Source organism: Littorina saxatilis, linkage group LG3 (genome assembly GCF_037325665.1).
Source record: "Littorina saxatilis isolate snail1 linkage group LG3, US_GU_Lsax_2.0, whole genome shotgun sequence".
NCBI lineage: Eukaryota > Metazoa > Mollusca > Gastropoda > Littorinimorpha > Littorinidae > Littorina > Littorina saxatilis.
The window spans coordinates 20,758,610-20,776,964 of record NC_090247.1 but is presented as its reverse complement, the minus strand read 5'-3'; the positions used below and the strand labels follow the sequence as shown (position 1 = coordinate 20,776,964).

The following is an 18,355-nucleotide window of genomic DNA, read 5'->3' as shown; positions in this document are numbered from 1 at the left end:
GTGGGCGTGAGAGTAATACATGTTTTATGAGTTTATACTTTCATGTGGGCGAGAGATGTCTACTGTTCCCATGTACAACGGCAGATGACTTCCACAGCAGAAAAGCAGGTGAGATTTGTCAATATCTTGTGATATTTATCTCTCCAGAATTTTCCACAGTAGAAAAGCAGGTGAGATTTGTCAATATCTTGTGATATTTATCTCTCCAGAATTTTCCACAGTAGAAAAGCAGGTGAGATTTGTCAACATATTGTGATATTTATCTCTCCAGAATTTGCTACAGACCCTATTCAAGTAATTGCATCTTCCATGCCATTTCTCATGGATACCTTAATATATTGTGTTTTTCACTGCTATAACTGACTTTAAGTTTGTTAATGATGTCAAGAATTTAAGTACGCAAAGCTTGAACACTCATACAAATTTTACCCTTCCAGATAAAACACAGTTTAAGCGTCATACTCAAACTGCAAGCTCCCTTATTTTGTTGTTTTTTGCATGAAATTGTATTCAAAAGTACAAGGCATTGTTAAGACAGAAAATTAGGGCAGCCAAAATATTTGCATTCACATGCTGAAGACACTGATTTTACCTCACAAAACAACACATAACAGCCATATTTATGCAGAACAACAACACCGACTTGCACCCCAGCCTTACCCATGAAACCAAAAGCTAAGCCACAACATTGTAACAACAGACTGCACAGTACTACATGCACCGGACACAGGCATTGACAGGGCAACTGTATGTGTACATCATGCACTTTGATCAAAGGGGAGGGGGGGGGGGGGGGGGCAGCAACACAGTGTACTTTACAAGTAACTTCCTTCTCATGCAAATCATCTTGTCAATCACCGTTCACTGATCCAGGCTTTTACACATTAGAGTACCCTTTTACTTACACACATACCAACAATCTATAGCCTAGCTTCTTTCTGCAGAATGGTACTGGAAAATGTTGATGGCGAATGACGTTTTGTTGATGCTAAATTGACAATCTTGATGTTGTTGATGCTGAATTGACATTTGTGTTTTCGTTGATGCAGAATTATTGTTGTAACTGACACCTGTATTGATCTGTAAAGAGAACTCAGGAAAACAAGTTCCACTGTGCGCAGCGAGCAGTATCATTTTCCTCTCTGTCCAAGTGAAATTTGCTGCTACCCCATGTAAAAGCCTGGATCGACTTGTGGTGATTTACACAATCTTTTACATTGTCAGGAAGGTAGCTATAAATCATGCTGGGAAGTAAAGGACCAAAGTGTTGACAGGAGTGAATCTTTAAATTGGTGGTTGGGAGGGACGATTGGGAGGGACAATACTAAACAATTTTCCCTATGGCCATTGGTGTGCATCTTTGAGAGCACTTGTGAGCATGTGTATGTCATCTTCTACAAACACAGGTGTCATGAGATGTCATTTTTCTGTTAAAATTGCTGAAAAGAACGGCAAGTCATACACAATTGACATTACACAAATTCATTGTGAAGAACAGAAAACATACAAAACATTACATCAGAAGAAAAAAAAGAGGACATTTCCAAAGAGAGAAAAAAAACACGTTGCTAAACTTGAAACGTCCAAAAGGACTCAGTTCATAAATTGGAAGAAGAAGAAGAACATCAAGGTCGTTCAAAAGTAAGGCAATGAACTTTAACAACAAGTGTAATGAGCTAGATAAATAATAGGCTCACATATCACAGTTGTCACCATTGCAGTAAATGGAAAAACAGGTATGACAGCAAAATCAATTCTGTGTGACATTTTAGTACAAAGCAGAAAGCCACACCTTCCTGGTGTTAGAAGCATGAGGATTCCTCATAATCCGAACTTAACATGCATACAGTGAAACCCCTTATTTACGAACCCCCCCCTCCACCCACACACACACAGTGACACACATACAGTGACACACACACACACACACACATCTCTTAAAACAGAGTTAAACGTAAGACTCTCTCCCTTTTTCGACTTTGCTTTTCATATCTTTGGTTCATGGTGTTTTTAAATGTACACGTACCTCCATTCAACCTTGCTTTTAATTTCTGCTAATTTTTATCCCCATTTAAAGGCATATTTTCTCACATTTTTGGCAGTCTTATTGAAGGGATTCCACTGTATAACTGTGACAGGGGAGGCTACCCCTCCTTTCACAGCAGACTCTGCACCCGAGTTGTTGGCCTTTAAGTCAACACCAGTGGATTGTGGAATTCTGTTTGTGATGGGGTCTGGTGGTCTCCGATTGTATGTTCATGGAAACCTTCGGGTTTGCATAACAGTTTTTATAGGGCTAAGAAATTAGCCCTAACATTTTCATTCCTGTTTGATTGCACTTCGCCTCCCGAGGTGATCGTAGTGTGTCGGCACTCGGTTACATCTGGCGCTTGCGAGCAGGGATGGGACTCGGCATGATATGTTCAGGTAATGGCATAATATGACCACTGAACATTTTCGTGCTGTTCCCATACTGCGAACTTGGGATGGACAGTGGTCCCCCGGTTCGGAACTTCGGGACGAAGTTCATTCAAACGGGGGCGATTGTGACAGGGGAGGCTACCGCTCCTTTCACAGCAGACTCTGCACTCGAGTTGTTGGCCTTTAAGTCAACACCGGTGGATTGTGGAATTCTGTTTGTGATGGGGTCTGGTGGTTTCCGATTGTATGTTCATGGAAACCTTCGGGTTTGCATAACAGTTTTTATAGGGCTAAGAAATTGGCCCTAACATTTTCAATCCTGTTTGATTGCACTTCGCCTTCCGAGGTGATCGTAGTGTGTCGGCACTCGGTTACATAACAATGAATTCCCTTCTCAAATGTCACGCCGCAGGGTTGACAAGAAGTGTTCTACATAACAAGAACTAAAGAGGTATAGATAGTTTCAAATGAAGTTCTGCTCGTTATTCGATCTGATGTAAGAGGAAATTCATACATATTCAAATCCGTCTTGAAAGGACGAAGGACGATTGTTTTTTTATGGGCTTGTTTGTGTATGAATATATTAACCACTCGAGAAGAAAAGCAGTAAAAAGAAACTTAAATCTGTCCACTTCCGTAACAATAGTTTGTGCACACACACACAAACCCATCTCACATCATTATGTGTTTTGTTCAAAGAGCTTTGGTAATGCTAATTGCCATTCTGATGATTCATCAAGCTGACGATCTTCATGCATTTCCACCTGACAGGTAACGTAATACAGCTGAGAGAAAAGGTCAGTGCATCCTGAAGACTTGACCTTTGGTACTGTTGAAATGACCTACTTTACTAAATGTGACGATTCGCACAGCTTCTTACCACAATGCACAGAAAACAAGCAAAAGTTTTGTAATTTCCAAGACAATTAATCTCTTAAACAAAAGCTAAAGTAGCGAATAAATGGGCTTGACATTTTTTCAACATGCGCCTTCCTACTACATTACACATCGTCAAAGGTCAGTTGATTCCGTCTATTGTTTTTTTTATTCCACATTCTCTGCACGCGATCGCAACCCAACAGATCTTGGCAATGATAAATATGAACTGTAAGCTAAGACAATAATTTAACAGAAGCCAGGCATTTATCTCGACTAGCTAGCGTATGCCCATGTACCCAATTAACCTGTGCATAAATCTTAAAGTTCAAGAGTATGAACTTCCTTGCCATGTGTAACAATGTCTTCAGTAGCTAATATATCCAATAGAATTGATCTCAAAAGTATGTGGGGAAAATTTGATTGATGATGACTTGTGTTTGCGTAAGATGGTTGTTGTTGAAAAAGAGAAAACAGATATCAATGACAATATGTGATAACCGGCAAGGTGCTGACTTTCGTTTGTGCATTGTTGATGGTGAATGCATGTTAATTTATTTTTAATATACTTTCTTATGTGATAACCAATGTGCTGTATTTTCTCAGGACAAAGAACAAATGTTTATTTTGAATGTTTTATGTATGTTATTATTACAGACACAAACGCTCAGCAATGCAATTTCTCTTTTAGAGATTAATAAAGTTATTGTATTGTATTGTATCAAAAAGTGTCTGCTTGTTTACATCAGTCAATTGTACTTGAAGCAGGTTAGACGGAGCAGCAACTTGTTCAGAACAGTCAAGAATATGATAGCAGCAGAAACAACACAAAGACACAATCCTTGGTGCATTAGTTATCTTTGCTTGCAAGCACAGCATAAAGCCTTGTGTCAAGTGAAAACTATGAAATATGCTGAATCAAACAACAAGAAAGGTAGGTTGTTGGAACGTGTCTTTTTTCAACAACCTACCGTTCTTGTTTTTTTATTCTGAATTTTGGAACGTTGGCAGTCGCTTTGTTTTTGGATTTTATTAAATATGCTATTGTGCTATTGGGTTACCACTTTATCCACTGTCTTCTCTCTGTCTATTGTTTTTTTTATTCCACATTCTCTCTCTCTGATGCACTCTGTCCATAACAAGCATCAACAGAAGATCGCACCCAGCAAAAGACGATTAGCAGAAGAAACACAAAGCCTTATGGACTGAATCGGACGGTAACCTTTTGAAGCATTTCCAGTAATAACAATAGGTCAGTTCTACCTGGACTGAAAATAGATGAGGGCCAAATGTCCTTTTGGATGGTCGTCTGGCAAGGGTCAGACAAATGCGGCAGACCCAAAAAAATATGCACCAGTGACCTAAAACCAAGGCCTGAGAACAACACTGCATTGCTTCATAAAGAACCGTCAAACGAAGAAGAAGTTCAAAAAGAAGAAGAAGAAGAAGAAGAAGAAGAAGAACATGAAGAAGAACATGAAGAAGAACAAGAAGAAGAACAAGAACAAGAAGAACAAGAAGAAGAAGAACAAGAAGAACAAGAAGAAGAATGTTCAACAAGAAGAAGAACAAGAAGAAGAACAAGAAGAAGAAGAACAAGAAGAAGAACAAGAAGAAGAACAAGAAGAAGAAGAACAAGAAGAAGAAGAACAAGAAGAACAAGAAGAAGAAGAACAAGAAGAAGAACAAGAAGAAGAACAAGAAGAAGAAGAACAAGAAGAAGAACAAGAAGAAGAACAAGAACAAGAAGAATCTTCACAAAGGAGGGGATACCTGCTGGCACCCAGACACGCATTTCAGCATTAACACTCTAGGCAGATGCAAGAGAAGAGGTGGAGAAAAGACTGAAATGAAAAGATAACTCACCTCTGTCGGAACCTGCCAGGATAGCAAAGGGTCTGGGAATGGCTCGCCGGCACACCCCCCTCACCACCGGCTCCTTTTCACCGCCACCCTTGTCCACTTCTGTCACCGTGGTGTGTGGGATTGCTGACCTGTAAGTAGCCATGGAAACAATGTATTTGTAAGGATGCAGTTTTTCTCTCTGATGTCTCCACATCCCCCTGCCATATTGTCTCTCTCTTTGTCTCTCTCTTTCTTTCCCACTCTCTCACTTTCTCTCTCTCTCGTTCTCTCTCTGTCTGTTCTCTGCGCCTCTCTCTCTCTTCCCCCCTCTTATCCCCTGCATCTCCACTATTCTTCTGTGTCTGTCTTTTCAGCAAGACCAAACTGTATCATTTTCATCATCAAGAATGTATTATTTTATCCCATGGTAGACTCCCAACATACTAATGAGCATTACATCGTTCTAGGAAACAATGTCACATTTCAGTACAATTTCTGAATACTCAATACTTGAAAAGCTTCTTGTGGATGTTTTGCTTTGTCCTGAATTAAATTTTTAAAAATGTAACCTTTCTTGGGTTTTTTATTCTTGATTTAGAATGTCAACATTCTACCAGTTTCTGATTTCCATACAGCATCACAAGGCAAGCAAGTACTTACTTGACAATTGTGACAAAGTCTGACGTGGAGAGGGAGTCAGCGACTCCAAACTTGCGACAGAACTGCTGGTAGTCGGCAAACAGGTCAGCCTGAGTTATACAGCTGCCTTTCTTGCCCTCAAACGTGCCTTGAAGCCTGCACAGTCAATACATGTATCACACATTTTACCCAGGAATCAAAATAAAGGATATTTCAAAGGGATGCTCTTCTTTGAAGTCAATGGTGATTAAGGATGTATTTTAATTCCTTAATGAGAAGACTTTGAGAACAAAGTCTTACTATCCACAGTATATGTACATATTTAAATGGTTGATGGTGTGTGTGTGTTAGTGACTTTAAGTCTCCGTGTGTGTGAATGAGTGTGTGTGCGCCTTGAGTCGCCTGTTGGTGAGATATGTGCGCGTTACAAATATTCGTATTATTATTATTATTATTATTATTATTATTATTATTATTATTATATAGCTAGACTACACACAAAAGCTTTTTTTCCCTTGTTCAACTCATGTGCATTCAGCGACTATCTGATCATGGAATGTGCCAGCTCAGTTGTAGGTAAATGCTGTAGCTGTACTGCCTTGGAGCAAAATCAGCCAAAGGGGAACAACACAACACTGATGCTGAATACAGCGTTCATAAAGTTGCTGGACACAGTTCTCTCCCATATCATCCCCTGAACCTATCAAAACAAACTATCTACACGATCCCATTTGTAGCGTATAGCCAGTGCTAGTCCTGAATAGGCACGACCCGTTGGATTCGGAACATCTATCATCCTCAACAATCACGGAGGAGATAAATACTCGTCCTCATCCGTCGGTCCCATTGGGCCAGGGATCTGTGCCTGAGAGGATAATTCAGTTGGCACTGGAAAAGCGCCGGCTGTGACTGTGTAAACCGATGCGCGAGTTGCAGTCCCTAATTGATCTGAATACTCAATACTCGAACATTTTAATAATAAATTTTCATTTGATTAATATACTCACCCGAATCACATAATGCATTGACCTAGTCTGAGATGCTTATCGTCTGAAAAAATCGCTTGCCGTCAAATTAAGGGAAGCAACCCTTTTAGAAAAACACTGACTCGGTGAGTTAGTCAGTTGGTTAGTCTACGTGGGTTGTCCCCCTTGCCGTAGGTGGCGCTATCGCCAACATCCCGCGTGATCACACGTGGACATATCATACGACTTTAAAATATACATAGAAACTATAGTGCGGGGATGGTAGGGAGGGAATTACCTATGTGATTCAGGTAAGTATATTAATCAAATGAAAATTTATTATTAAAATTTTCAATTAAATTACATTCTTACTCCGAATCACATATATGCAGATAGCAAAAACCTGGTGCAGGAAACCTATAGCATACTTTAGGCCCCTAGTTTAAGCTCTGGCTAGAACCTGTCCCGCTGCTACCAGGGCAGGAAGAGAACGGGACCCATCTTGGCACATGCCGGCGATGTCTCGCAAATAAAAGTTGATGAAAACATCATCAGACTTACAATAGGCAGTGTGAAGCACTTCCTCCAATCTTCGGGAGCGAAGAACAGCTAAGGAGGAAGCCCAAGCTCTAGACTCGTGCACCCGAGCCTTGGTCAGAGGGAGAACAGAGCGCACCCCCCCCCCCCCCTCTTTTTATCTTGGTGAGAGACCATTCATATGCCTGTCTGATGAGCGAAGAGATCCACCGAGTCAGAGTAAGTTTGGAAATATCTTTTCCTCTTTTGGTGTTCACTGAAATGAACAGTAGCTTTTGATTCTTAGCTTTAATGGGCTGTGTACACCGAAGGTAAAGGTCAAGAGCTCTAACCGGGCAGTTAACCATATCAGGGTCATCTGCTGCTAGGATCTGGCTAAGCGGTCTGATAGACAGGACCGGTGAAGGCTGATCTGGTCTCTGTTTTTTTGGCCAGGAAGCCTGGGCGAAACCTGAGAGAAATAGAGCCATCAGCCTCATGAGTGATAACTGATATCTTCCGGGCGACCGGAAATAGCATGAACCTCGCTGCCTCTACGTGCAGGAGCAAGCAACAGGAGAAGGGGCGCTTTTCTAGTCAAATTGGTCAGACTTGCTGTTTGCAACGGCCCAAAGTCAGGAGAACGCAAAAATTCAAGGACCAAGAACAGGTCCCATTAAGGGGACTGGAGTGCGGTCTCGGGCTTCATTCAGAGCAGCGCCCTTGATGACACCCGAAATAACTCCACCATTGATGGAGCAACCAATCTGCTTCAAAGTAGAAGAGATTGCAGAACGTCTCACCTTGAGAAAGGCAGCAGACCTGCCTTGTGAATTTGTTTGTTTGTTTGCTTAACGCCCAGCCGACCACGAAGGGCCATATCAGGGCGGTGCTGCTTTGACATATAACGTGCGCCACACACAAGACAGAAGTCGCAGCACAGGCTTCATGTGTCACCCAGTCACATTATTCTGACACCGGACCAACCAGTCCTAGCACTAACCCCATAATGCCAGACGCCAGGCGGAGCAGCCACTAGATTGCCAATTTTAAAGTCTTAGGTATGACCCAGCCGGGGTTCGAACCCAGGAACGTAAAATGTGGTCGAAAACCAAAGTCAAAATCAAAACCAAACAAGAAAGATCTGACCCAACAGGTGAAATAGGAAGACGGCAGGTGACCGGTAAACCTCAAGCTCAAAGGCAAAAGGCAAAAAATCACAGGAGCGAAAAATCCGACGACCTGATCCGCAGAGCTGAAAAAGTCGTATGATATGTCCACGTATGATCACGCGGGATGTTGGCGATAGCGCGACCTACGGCAAGGGGGACAACCCACATAGACTAACCAACTGACTAACTCACTGAGTCAGTGTTTTTCTAAAGGGTTGCTTCCCTTAACACTTTCGTGACGGGATGCGACTATATTAGTAATAGCGCTGCAACGCCCACGGACGGGAAGCGACTATTTTAGTATTAGACATACAAGGTACACGACTCGTGATTGCTTCCCGGTTTTTGAAGCTTGCAAATAAATTGAGTTGTTTCCCTTGATACACTTGGCGTCCCCTTCTGCCATTTGCAAATCCGCCTGATTTGTGTGCGTTTTTGAGGAAAAAAAATGAATCAAAGGCGAGCCTTGTCTCGGGAGGAGATTCTTCGGATGTTGGACCTAGAGGATCCCGTAGAGCATGATTCGGACGTATCGTTTTCGCCTCACGAAAGCGATACAAGCAGTGAAAGTGAGGAAGAAACAGTCCCGTTGTTGCTAGTACGAGTCGGCAAACTACACGTGGTTGGCGGTGATACTGCTAGACGAACATGTATCTCGGAATCGTGCAGGAGCTATGGGGGCGTGGCAGCACTGATAACAATGGATGGCTGGAGCCTTCAAATCCTTTTGGAATTGTTCATAGGTGTACAGTTGGTACTTTGTTGTGAAAATGTGACTTATATTCAATATGGATTACCTAGACATCATTTGGTGAGTGTTAGATCTACAGTTTTGTTTCATTTGAGTCAGGATGCTGTGAGTGAATGCGTGATTTGCTTGTTTTTTTCTTTGTACTGTCTCCTTATTTCTGTGTACAATGTTAACAATATTTCAGCTAATTCATAGGTTTTACACCTTGTTTGGTTATAACATTATTTATAATACTTTCTGTTAAAAAATAACTTTTAAAAAAAGCAGTAGAAAATAAAACACACACAAAAAAACGTTAAAAAACACAAATTATCCCCCTTTCACCCCCCTTTCACCCCCCTTTGCTAAAACAAATCGCGTGACAAACTTATAAATAGCACGACTGAACTGGGCATCCATTTTTGAATTAGTACACACAATTTGGTGGTGATTGGACTTAATTCAAGCTTGCTAGACAGATTTCTTTACAGTTACTGATTTTTGGGAAGTTTCTTGGTGGCAAGCTTGGGCAGGCAGGACGTAAACGCCGTGGCAGTGCTAGTCACAATAGTGTTAATTTGACGGCAAGCGATTTTTTCAGACGATAAGCATCTCAGACTAGGTCAAAGCATATGATGCGGAGTAAGAATATGTAATTTAATGCCAATTTCTGTTTGTTTCTTCTCCTCTTGCTACTCCCAATAAGCACTCAACATAAGGAGGTCAAACTAAAAGCAAGGCAACTTACCAATTCGAGGCGGTGGTTTCAACGTCCGCTCTGGCCTGTTCTGCGGGTGATAGATGGGAGGAGTGCTGGACAGGGAAACCTGAAACACAGCAACATGATATGCATTAACCTTCTGAGACAAGTACATAATCAGTATTGACATGAATCAATATGAGCTCACTGAAACAGTAACGGACTATGTGAACTTCTGTGTTGACAGTGTGGTTCCCTCAAAGTCAGTCACCATCAGTCAGAACGATAAGCCGTGGTTCACACGGGAGGTTAGAGACAGTATCATAGCCAAAGAATCTGCATTCAGGAGCGGAGATGCAGACATGCTACGCAAAGCTAAATATGACCTTCGTAAGGCAATACAAACTGCCAAGTCTGTATTCAAAGACAAATTAGAAGAGAAATTTGCATCAAATGATGCGCGTTCTGTGTGGCAAGGCTTGCAAACTATAACTCAGTACAAGTCGAAGGCTAGTTCTGTGAGTGATGACCCTGACCTACCAAACAAACTGAACGAGTTCTATGCGCGGTTTGATAGGCGACACCATGGCCCATCCTCTGGAGGCCAGACTGCTGACGTCCCTGGCTGCTCGCCTCCGACCCCTTCATCTACGATGACAGACGTCGCTGACGGCCGCTCTCCATCACCGGCTGGCTGGGGTCTTCCACCTCCACCCCCTGCGATGACAGACGTCGCTGGCTGTCTTCCTCGCTCGTTGGCGGGGGGCAGCTGGCCTTCCTCTACGATGACAGACGTCGCTGGCTGCCGCCCTCCTTCACTGGCGGGCTGGGGTCTACCACCTTCTGCGTCGACAGACGTCGCTGACGGCCGCTCCCCATCACCGGCTGGCTGGGGTCTACCACCTTCACCCCCTGCGATGACTGACGTCTACGGCCCCCCTTCACCCTCAGATGGATGTACGTCTCCACCTTCACTAACGTCCCTCCCTCTGGGCCCACTTCCTATCCAAGTGAGCGAGGTTCGTAAACTGTTTTTGGCTCAGAACCCCAGGAAGGCTGCAGGCCCAGATGGGATCACTCCTCAGACTCTGAAGACGTGTGCAGACCAACTTGCTCCAGTCTTCACGGACATTTTCAACAAGTCGCTAGAACAGTGCCATGTTCCTAAATGCTTCAAGCGCTCCATTGTGGTGCCTGTACCGAAGAAGGCTAACGTTTCTGGTCTCAACGACTACCGCCCTGTGGCATTGACTTCAGTCGTGATGAAGTGTTTGGAGCGTTTAGTGCTCCAGCGCTTGAAGGTAGCCACTGATGCTAGTCTTGACCCTCACCAGTTTGCATATCGGGCCAACCGTTCCGTGGACGATGCAGTAGCCTTAGGTCTACATCATATTGTTGAGCACCTGGAGAAGTCTGGTAGCTATGCTAGAGTTCTTTTCATTGACTATAGCTCTGCCTTTAACACCATTGTTCCACATAAACTGTTCTCCAAGCTCACTGGCATGTGCGTCGAGGAATCCCTTTGTAAGTGGGTTCTAGATTTTTTGTTGGATAGGCCTCAGGTTGTAAGAGTAGGCAGCAGTACTTCTAGCTCAATCACCTTGAACATTGGTGCCCCACAGGGGTGTGTTCTCTCCCCACTGTTGTTCTCCCTCTTCACCAACGACAACGTGAGCCATGACCCCTCAGTAGTCATCCTGAAGTTCTCCGATGACACTACTCTGGAAGGCCTGATCAGTGTCGGTGATGAGTCGGGGTACCGAGCGGAGGTTGCGAGAGTGTCGGGCTGGTGTGTGGCTAATGACCTTGACCTTAACGTCACCAAAACCAAGGAGATGGTCTTTGACCGTAGGAAGAAAAAGACTCCCCTCTTACCACTCACCATCAGCGGTGAGAACGTAGAGCAGGTTGATTCCTTCAAATTTCTAGGGGTGACCATCTCCAATGACCTTAGCTGGGCTGTTCATACTGACCTTTCAGTAAAGAAGGCCCATCAGCGTCTCTACTTCCTGAGACAGCTGAGGAAGTTCAAAGTGTCCTCCTCCATCATGTCCCAGTTCTACAGGGCTGCTGTAGAGAGTCTCCTTACCTTTTCTATCACGGTTTGGTACAGCAGCTCCTGCCAGTTTGAGAAAGAAAAACTGGAGAAGGTCGTTAGGGCTGCCAGCAGGATCATTGGCAGAGATCTCCCCTCTATAGACTCCCTTCACATCCTGCGCATGATGAGGAAATGTAGGTCCATCATGCAGGATCCCACACACCCGGCTGGTCATCTCTTCCAGCCTCTGCTCTCGGGGCGCAGGCTCAGAACCCTCAGATGCCGTACGGCAAGACTCAGAAACAGTTTCTACCCCCAGGCTGTCCTGGCTTTTAATAACCGGTAAATGAACTCTACAGACTGTGACACGTTTTAGGATGCTCTAGGAGTATGATTTTAGTAGCTGACATGACATACTGTGATATATAGAGTGGGTTTTAGCATGGTGACACCACTGTGACGCGATGAAGCCAGACTATGTTTTAGCAGCTGGTTATATTACCGGAATACACATCTAGTATGTTTTAGTAGTTTTAGTCGTTCTTTAACCACTGTGATGTGTTGGAAGAGTTTATTTTTATGTGCTGTTTTAGAGGTACATTTTATCAGTATGGAACATGTTCAGTTCTTACAGTAGTTGATAGTGGGGGGGGGGGGGGGGTCCTATCTTATTCTGCGTACTTTTATTGTGGTTCCGATAGCTCTTAGAGTTTCATAGTTCTCACCATGTCTGTATAGTGTATGTATTAGTTACTGTGATACCAAATTGTCTTACCCATGTATGTATGATGCTATGCGCCAGTGATGTATGAATGCTATTTATTTTTGTTTTTATCACACAGCAAGCTGCTTTCCTCGTGTATTTTTTATGTTCATTCATGTATTGTACACTTGGCAATAAATTATCTATCTATCTATCGAATAGGCACATTGGTCTCTTTGCCAAATTCGAACAGATGAGAATGAAATATAGTCAAACGTTCTGCATTAACTTTCTCAGTTCTGAGACGGGGAATAAATAATCAGACTCAACAAGAATGGGCAGTTTAGTCTCTTCTGCCCTATTCCATCAACATGAAAAGAAAATGTGTCGCTTGCCCCCCAGTTCCAGTGCTGTTTAGTTATGAATTTCACACACACACAAAAACACTCTCTCTCACTAAAGTGCAGGGGTGGGACTCTCTTGTGATGAAAAAAGAGGAAATCCATTTTTTCTAGGGGGGTTCGGGGGAATGCTCCCCCGATTTTGTTTTAAACAGTACATTAAAATCTGTGCAATCTGGTGCATTCTGTGACTAAAATTCTTCTTCTTCTTCTGCTGAAACTCCCACGTACACTGGTGTTTTTTGCACGAGTGGAATTTTACGTGTATGACCGTTTTTTACCCCGCCATTTAGGCAGCCATACGCCGTTTTCGGAGGAAGCATGCTGGGTATTTTTGTGTTTCTATAACCCACCGAACTCTGACATGGATTAAAGGTCTTTTTCGTGCGCACTTGGTCTTGTGCTTGCGTGTACACACGGGGGTGTTCGGACACCGAGGAGAGTCCGCACACAAAATTGACTCTGAGAAATAAATCTCTCGCCGAACGTGGGGACGAACTCACGCTGACAGCGGCCAACTGGATACAAATCCAGCGCGCTACCGACTGAGCTACATCCCCGCCCCAGACTAAAATTCAACTCGTTTGGATCGGGTAAAAAAGACATTCTCCACACTGACACCACCCAACAAAACAAAAAAAAAACCTTTCACACAACCATGGTAAGATTGTAATGGTGCATACTTACGCAATGAACCATGTATCCATAACCCAATACTGGCAAAAGTATGATACAAGTGACGCCCAAATGCATTGAAGCTCAAAATTACTATTAGTTATCAGGAGTTTTCAGTCAGCACAACTTAACTCTCAAGCCTCCAGTGTTCTGTTCTATCTTCACTTCTCTCCATATCATTCAGTCAACAAGTTATAGATACTGTGATGAAATGGGACGCGGAAAAACAGATTACTCCAGCGGAATTCGTAAGTTGTGTCCGCGGATTCGCGGAAAAGTCCCACCCCTGAAAGTGAGACGGAGTCAATTTGAATCCTTTCGAACCAGTGGAACAAAGCTCACTGGCACCATAAACCATACTGCTACACGCAAAACATCACCAACAAGCGTAAAAGCAACTGACCAGGCGAGTGACCGGGAGCGATGGACTGTATGACGGTGCGTGACGGTTGTGGTGTAGCTGATGATGACGGGGCAGCGTTGACGTCGGGCGGGGGCACGTACTCCACCACCTTGATGCCGATCAGAGAGTTGGGGCCGTACGACTGGGCCTCCACCGTGATCAGGTTCACCAACAAGTCTGCACAACCAAGGATGAAAATAATTACATTCATTTTTGAAGGGCTCCATATGCGAACAAAACTACAAGGAGAAATCTAATGCCTCCTTTCAACTGTCAAGTCTAAAATGTCCTTCATTAAATATTGTAGGGCTCCTTTTGTGAATGAACCTATAAGCAGAAATGAAATGCCTCCCTTGAAGTTTGAAGTCTTAAATTTGCCTCTTCCACATGAATGCAGACTCTAATGTAGCAGGGCCAGCAATCATTTGGTCAGATGATTGAGAACAAACCAGCAAAAACCATGCTCCTGTTTAAAGGAGACTGAATTCACAAGGATCCTTTTTCAATTTATGTTCTTTTGCCTCTGCGGCCTGACTCAAATACCACTGAAAATTTAAGTTTGAACACATTCAAACTCAAATATAAACAAACATGAGAACAGTTCTTTCACTGTATCACACACATACACAAAAAAAGCAAACAAACCCAGAACACAAAGCTACACAACCTATGGCCCAAGCACAACACTCACCGACAGCATTCTTGACGCGGGCGATCATGTTGCTGGTGGTCTCCCCTAGCTCTGACAACTGGTAGAGGGCCTCCAGCACGTGGACGATCAGCTGGATGTCATGCACGGTCAGCAGCTCCACCATGCTGCAATACGTGTCCTGCTCCAGACACTCGCACAGGATGGCCTCGTTCTTCTCCACCTGACACAGCTTGCTCACCATCTCCAGACCTGGGGGTGGGACGGGAAAACAGAGGAGTCAAATTACATGATACACAACGCGTGTCCTGCTCCAGACACTCGCACAGGATGGCCTCGTTCTTCTCCACCTGAAACAGCTTGCTCACCATCTCCAGACCTGGGGGTGGGACGGGGAAACAGAGGAGAGTCAAATTACATGATACACAACACGTGTCCTGCTCCAGACACTCGCACAGGATGGCCTCGTTCTTCTCCACACAGCTTGCTCACCATCTCCAGGCCTGGGGGTGGGACGGGGAAAGGTTGGTGTGTACAAAGAATCTATCTTACACTATCCTGGCAGTGTCACCATGTTAAAATTAATTTTTGTTTCTCTCCTTTCTTTCAATTTTTTCATTACATGCGTTTTGTCACAAAAGAAGTTCTGAGAAAAAATCTCAGAGGAGAGGAAGGGGGGGGGGGGGGGAGGTTGGTGGATTAAAGGGCAGGGGGGGGGGTGTGTGGGGTGTGTGTGTGTGTGTGTGTGTGTGTGTGTGTGTGTGTGTGTGTGTTCAGTCAGTGCATATATTAGGGGAGTCATTGAACAAGCCTGAAGAAGCATGGTATCTACTGTTTCAGAGATGTAAACTTTGATGTAAACTCTACAGCACTTTAAAAACACATGACATTTTGTAACCAACCTTGAAAAAAAATTAATCACGGGAAGTGTCCCGAAAGAGAGATATGTTGAGCTCGGCAGCTTACCTCTGACAACAACAAACTTGTCCTCCTCCACCACGGACTTCTTGATGAGGTTGACCAGCGTCTTGGTGGTGGTCGTCTCCACTGGTTGTAGCACCATCTGTCACACAAGGTATTCAAGTTATTCACCGTAACCAACATCATCACCCTCTGTTGGGTTTTCCCATACACTGCTATTTTTCTCACCGAGCGAGCTGAACCATTTATTGCTTATCTATCTTCTATCTATATATATATACGACTAGTGTCTGTGTGTCTGTCTGTCTGTTCGCGATGCACGGCCAAAGTTCTCGGTGGATCTTTTTCAAATTTGGACACCGTATTCAGCTACACCCCGGACACAACCTCATCGATGAGATATTTCAACACGTGCTCTCAGCGCGCAGCGCTGAACCGATTTTGGTTCCACCTGAGCTACCCGGGCCCCCATACCGACACACCAAAGCCGCTAGACCACATCACAACGCCAAAGTTCTCGGTGGATCTTTTTCAAATTTGGACACCGTATTCAGCTACACCCCGGACACAATATCATCGATGAGATATTTCAACACGTGCTCTCAGCGCGCAGCGCTGAACCGATTTTGGTTTTTCTGTTCATTTCACCATTCCCAGTAACTCTTCCTTATCTTCTCCAGTGTTTTGCGTTTATCTCCCTTCCTTCGTGTGGCTTCAATCCATATTCCCGTTTCTACGTTACTATTTTTAGAATGTCACTGCGCTGTCCAGAACGCTTCCCTTGCACCCGTAAGTTGTTCTTACTGTCAAAGTGAAAAGGTCGAATCAATTTATAGCCACACGAAAAATACACTGTCACCTATCTCTATATATTTATAGATATAGATACATATATATAAACACGGCTTCTCTGTGTGTGTGTGTGTGTGTTTGTGTGTGTTTGTGGGCAACACCTGTGGATTTTAGAATTCTGTTTGTGATGGGGTCTAGCGGCTTTTGTCTGTCTGTATGTTCTGGCATTTGAGAGCCACAACAGATAATATAGGGCTAAGAAATAAGCTCTAAAATTCTCAATCCCGTTTGACAGGACTTCGCCTTCAAAGGTGAATGTGGTGAACCGCCACGCTGTCTGCCTCTGTCTCGCGATTCACCCCGGCAAAGCCGGGTATTCCTCTAGTCATCTAATACATTAGGCAAACATTCTTTAAAACATCCTTGTTTCTGATTCCCTGACCGACCCTCTCTTTCCTCCCTAGCCTAGAACTTTTTTTTTTAAATTGGATTTTGCAGGCTTTGCTAGGAAAGTGACTCTTCTCTGACAGCCAGGGAACACAGTGCGGGTGATTTCCGGCCAATCAAAACCCTATTGTCATTGAAAATGACCACTTTTTATGCCTTAGCAGCTGTCACCAGTTAAGTAACTGCCTCATCTATTGAACATCAAATTCTGCAGCTGGTAAAAGGGAAATAACACTCATGCAAGTTCTGACAACAGAAAATTAACAGTTCTCTTAACTCCCTTGAAACACAAAGTGCATGACAAAAAGTTAGTCATCATGAAATCAAGGACAAAGTGGCTTTGTTGGTCAATCCACAAGAAACAGAATAACAAATCTGACCATCAATACGATTCTTCAAGCTGAGAGATGCATTTTAAATAAACATCCTGCACGTCTGTAGAACAGAAGTGTTGGCACTGATGATTACCTGTAGGGTAAAGTCCATAACCAATCCCTTTGTATTACATCAATGTGCCTCAGTAGGGGGTACAAACAACAGTCAAGCATAACACAGACATGGCATGTTGACAGAGGAGGAACCTGATGTACAGTACACATGGCTTGCACCCCCAAAAGACTGTTTTTAACACAGGCCAGATAACACGCTACAAGGCTTGCACCCCCAAAAGACTGTTTTTAACACAGGCCAGATAACACGCTACAATATTTTCCACAAATGTTTGTTTTGTCAAATTGCATCTTTGCCACCCACCTGCGCAGCCAGGTTTCCCAGGGTGTCGAGCGCCAGCTGCCGTAGACTGCCGTAAGAGTTGTGCACACACAGCATCAGGAACCTGCCAGACACACAACAACACTTCAACATATCACATTTGCTCTTCATTTTCCTCTCTTTTAACCCCTTGACTGCCAAAGTATGAATGGGGAACATTGGGTTTTTTGCCATGATGAAAAAATCAATACTCTGACAAGGGATACACAGCTATTTAAGGGATACACAGCTATTTATTGATCTTTAAAGTGTAACAAGATTATTTCCTCCCCTGGATAACTTTTTCTTCGGTTTGGTGTAAGTGTTATACCATGCATGTTGCGATTTTTTAATTAATTCTTCAACAAAATTCTTCCGGAAGTCAAGGGGTTAAGCCTTCTTTTCCGTCAGTCTTATTTTCAAGATTTTTGGAGGTCTACACGCAGAAGGCTCATCTTACCATATAGACAACCGTGCAAAGCACACACTAACCGACACACGACAAAAAAAAACACCACCTCGCACACAAACAATACTGCCATACCACACAGGAATACAGAAAAGACATCAGTGCTGAGGTGCATGAACCAAAAGTTGGTGCCCCCCAAACGGGAGAGAACAAACCGCGGGGTCTGATTCGTTGAAACCAATCCCACACCGCGGCTGGTTGGTAACTTTCTCGTGCACCTCGGCCCAGGTGTCGCCTCTAAAC

The 18,355-nt window shown here is 43.7% G+C and overlaps 1 protein-coding gene across 1 annotated transcript in view; it reads right to left on the bottom strand.

Moving 5' to 3' along the window:
* Positions 1-18,355, bottom strand: part of LOC138961857 (AT-rich interactive domain-containing protein 2-like) — a 49,395-nt gene that overhangs the window by 14,194 nt on the left and 16,846 nt on the right. The window contains exons 10-16 of the mRNA XM_070333531.1: positions 17,647-17,728; positions 15,700-15,796; positions 14,776-14,985; positions 14,085-14,261; positions 9,913-9,991; positions 5,803-5,937; positions 5,164-5,291 (exon numbers count right to left, since the gene is read on the bottom strand). Coding sequence (XP_070189632.1) covers positions 5,164-5,291; positions 5,803-5,937; positions 9,913-9,991; positions 14,085-14,261; positions 14,776-14,985; positions 15,700-15,796; positions 17,647-17,728 — 908 coding nt within the window. The remainder of the gene's footprint in view (positions 1-5,163; positions 5,292-5,802; positions 5,938-9,912; positions 9,992-14,084; positions 14,262-14,775; positions 14,986-15,699; positions 15,797-17,646; positions 17,729-18,355) is intronic.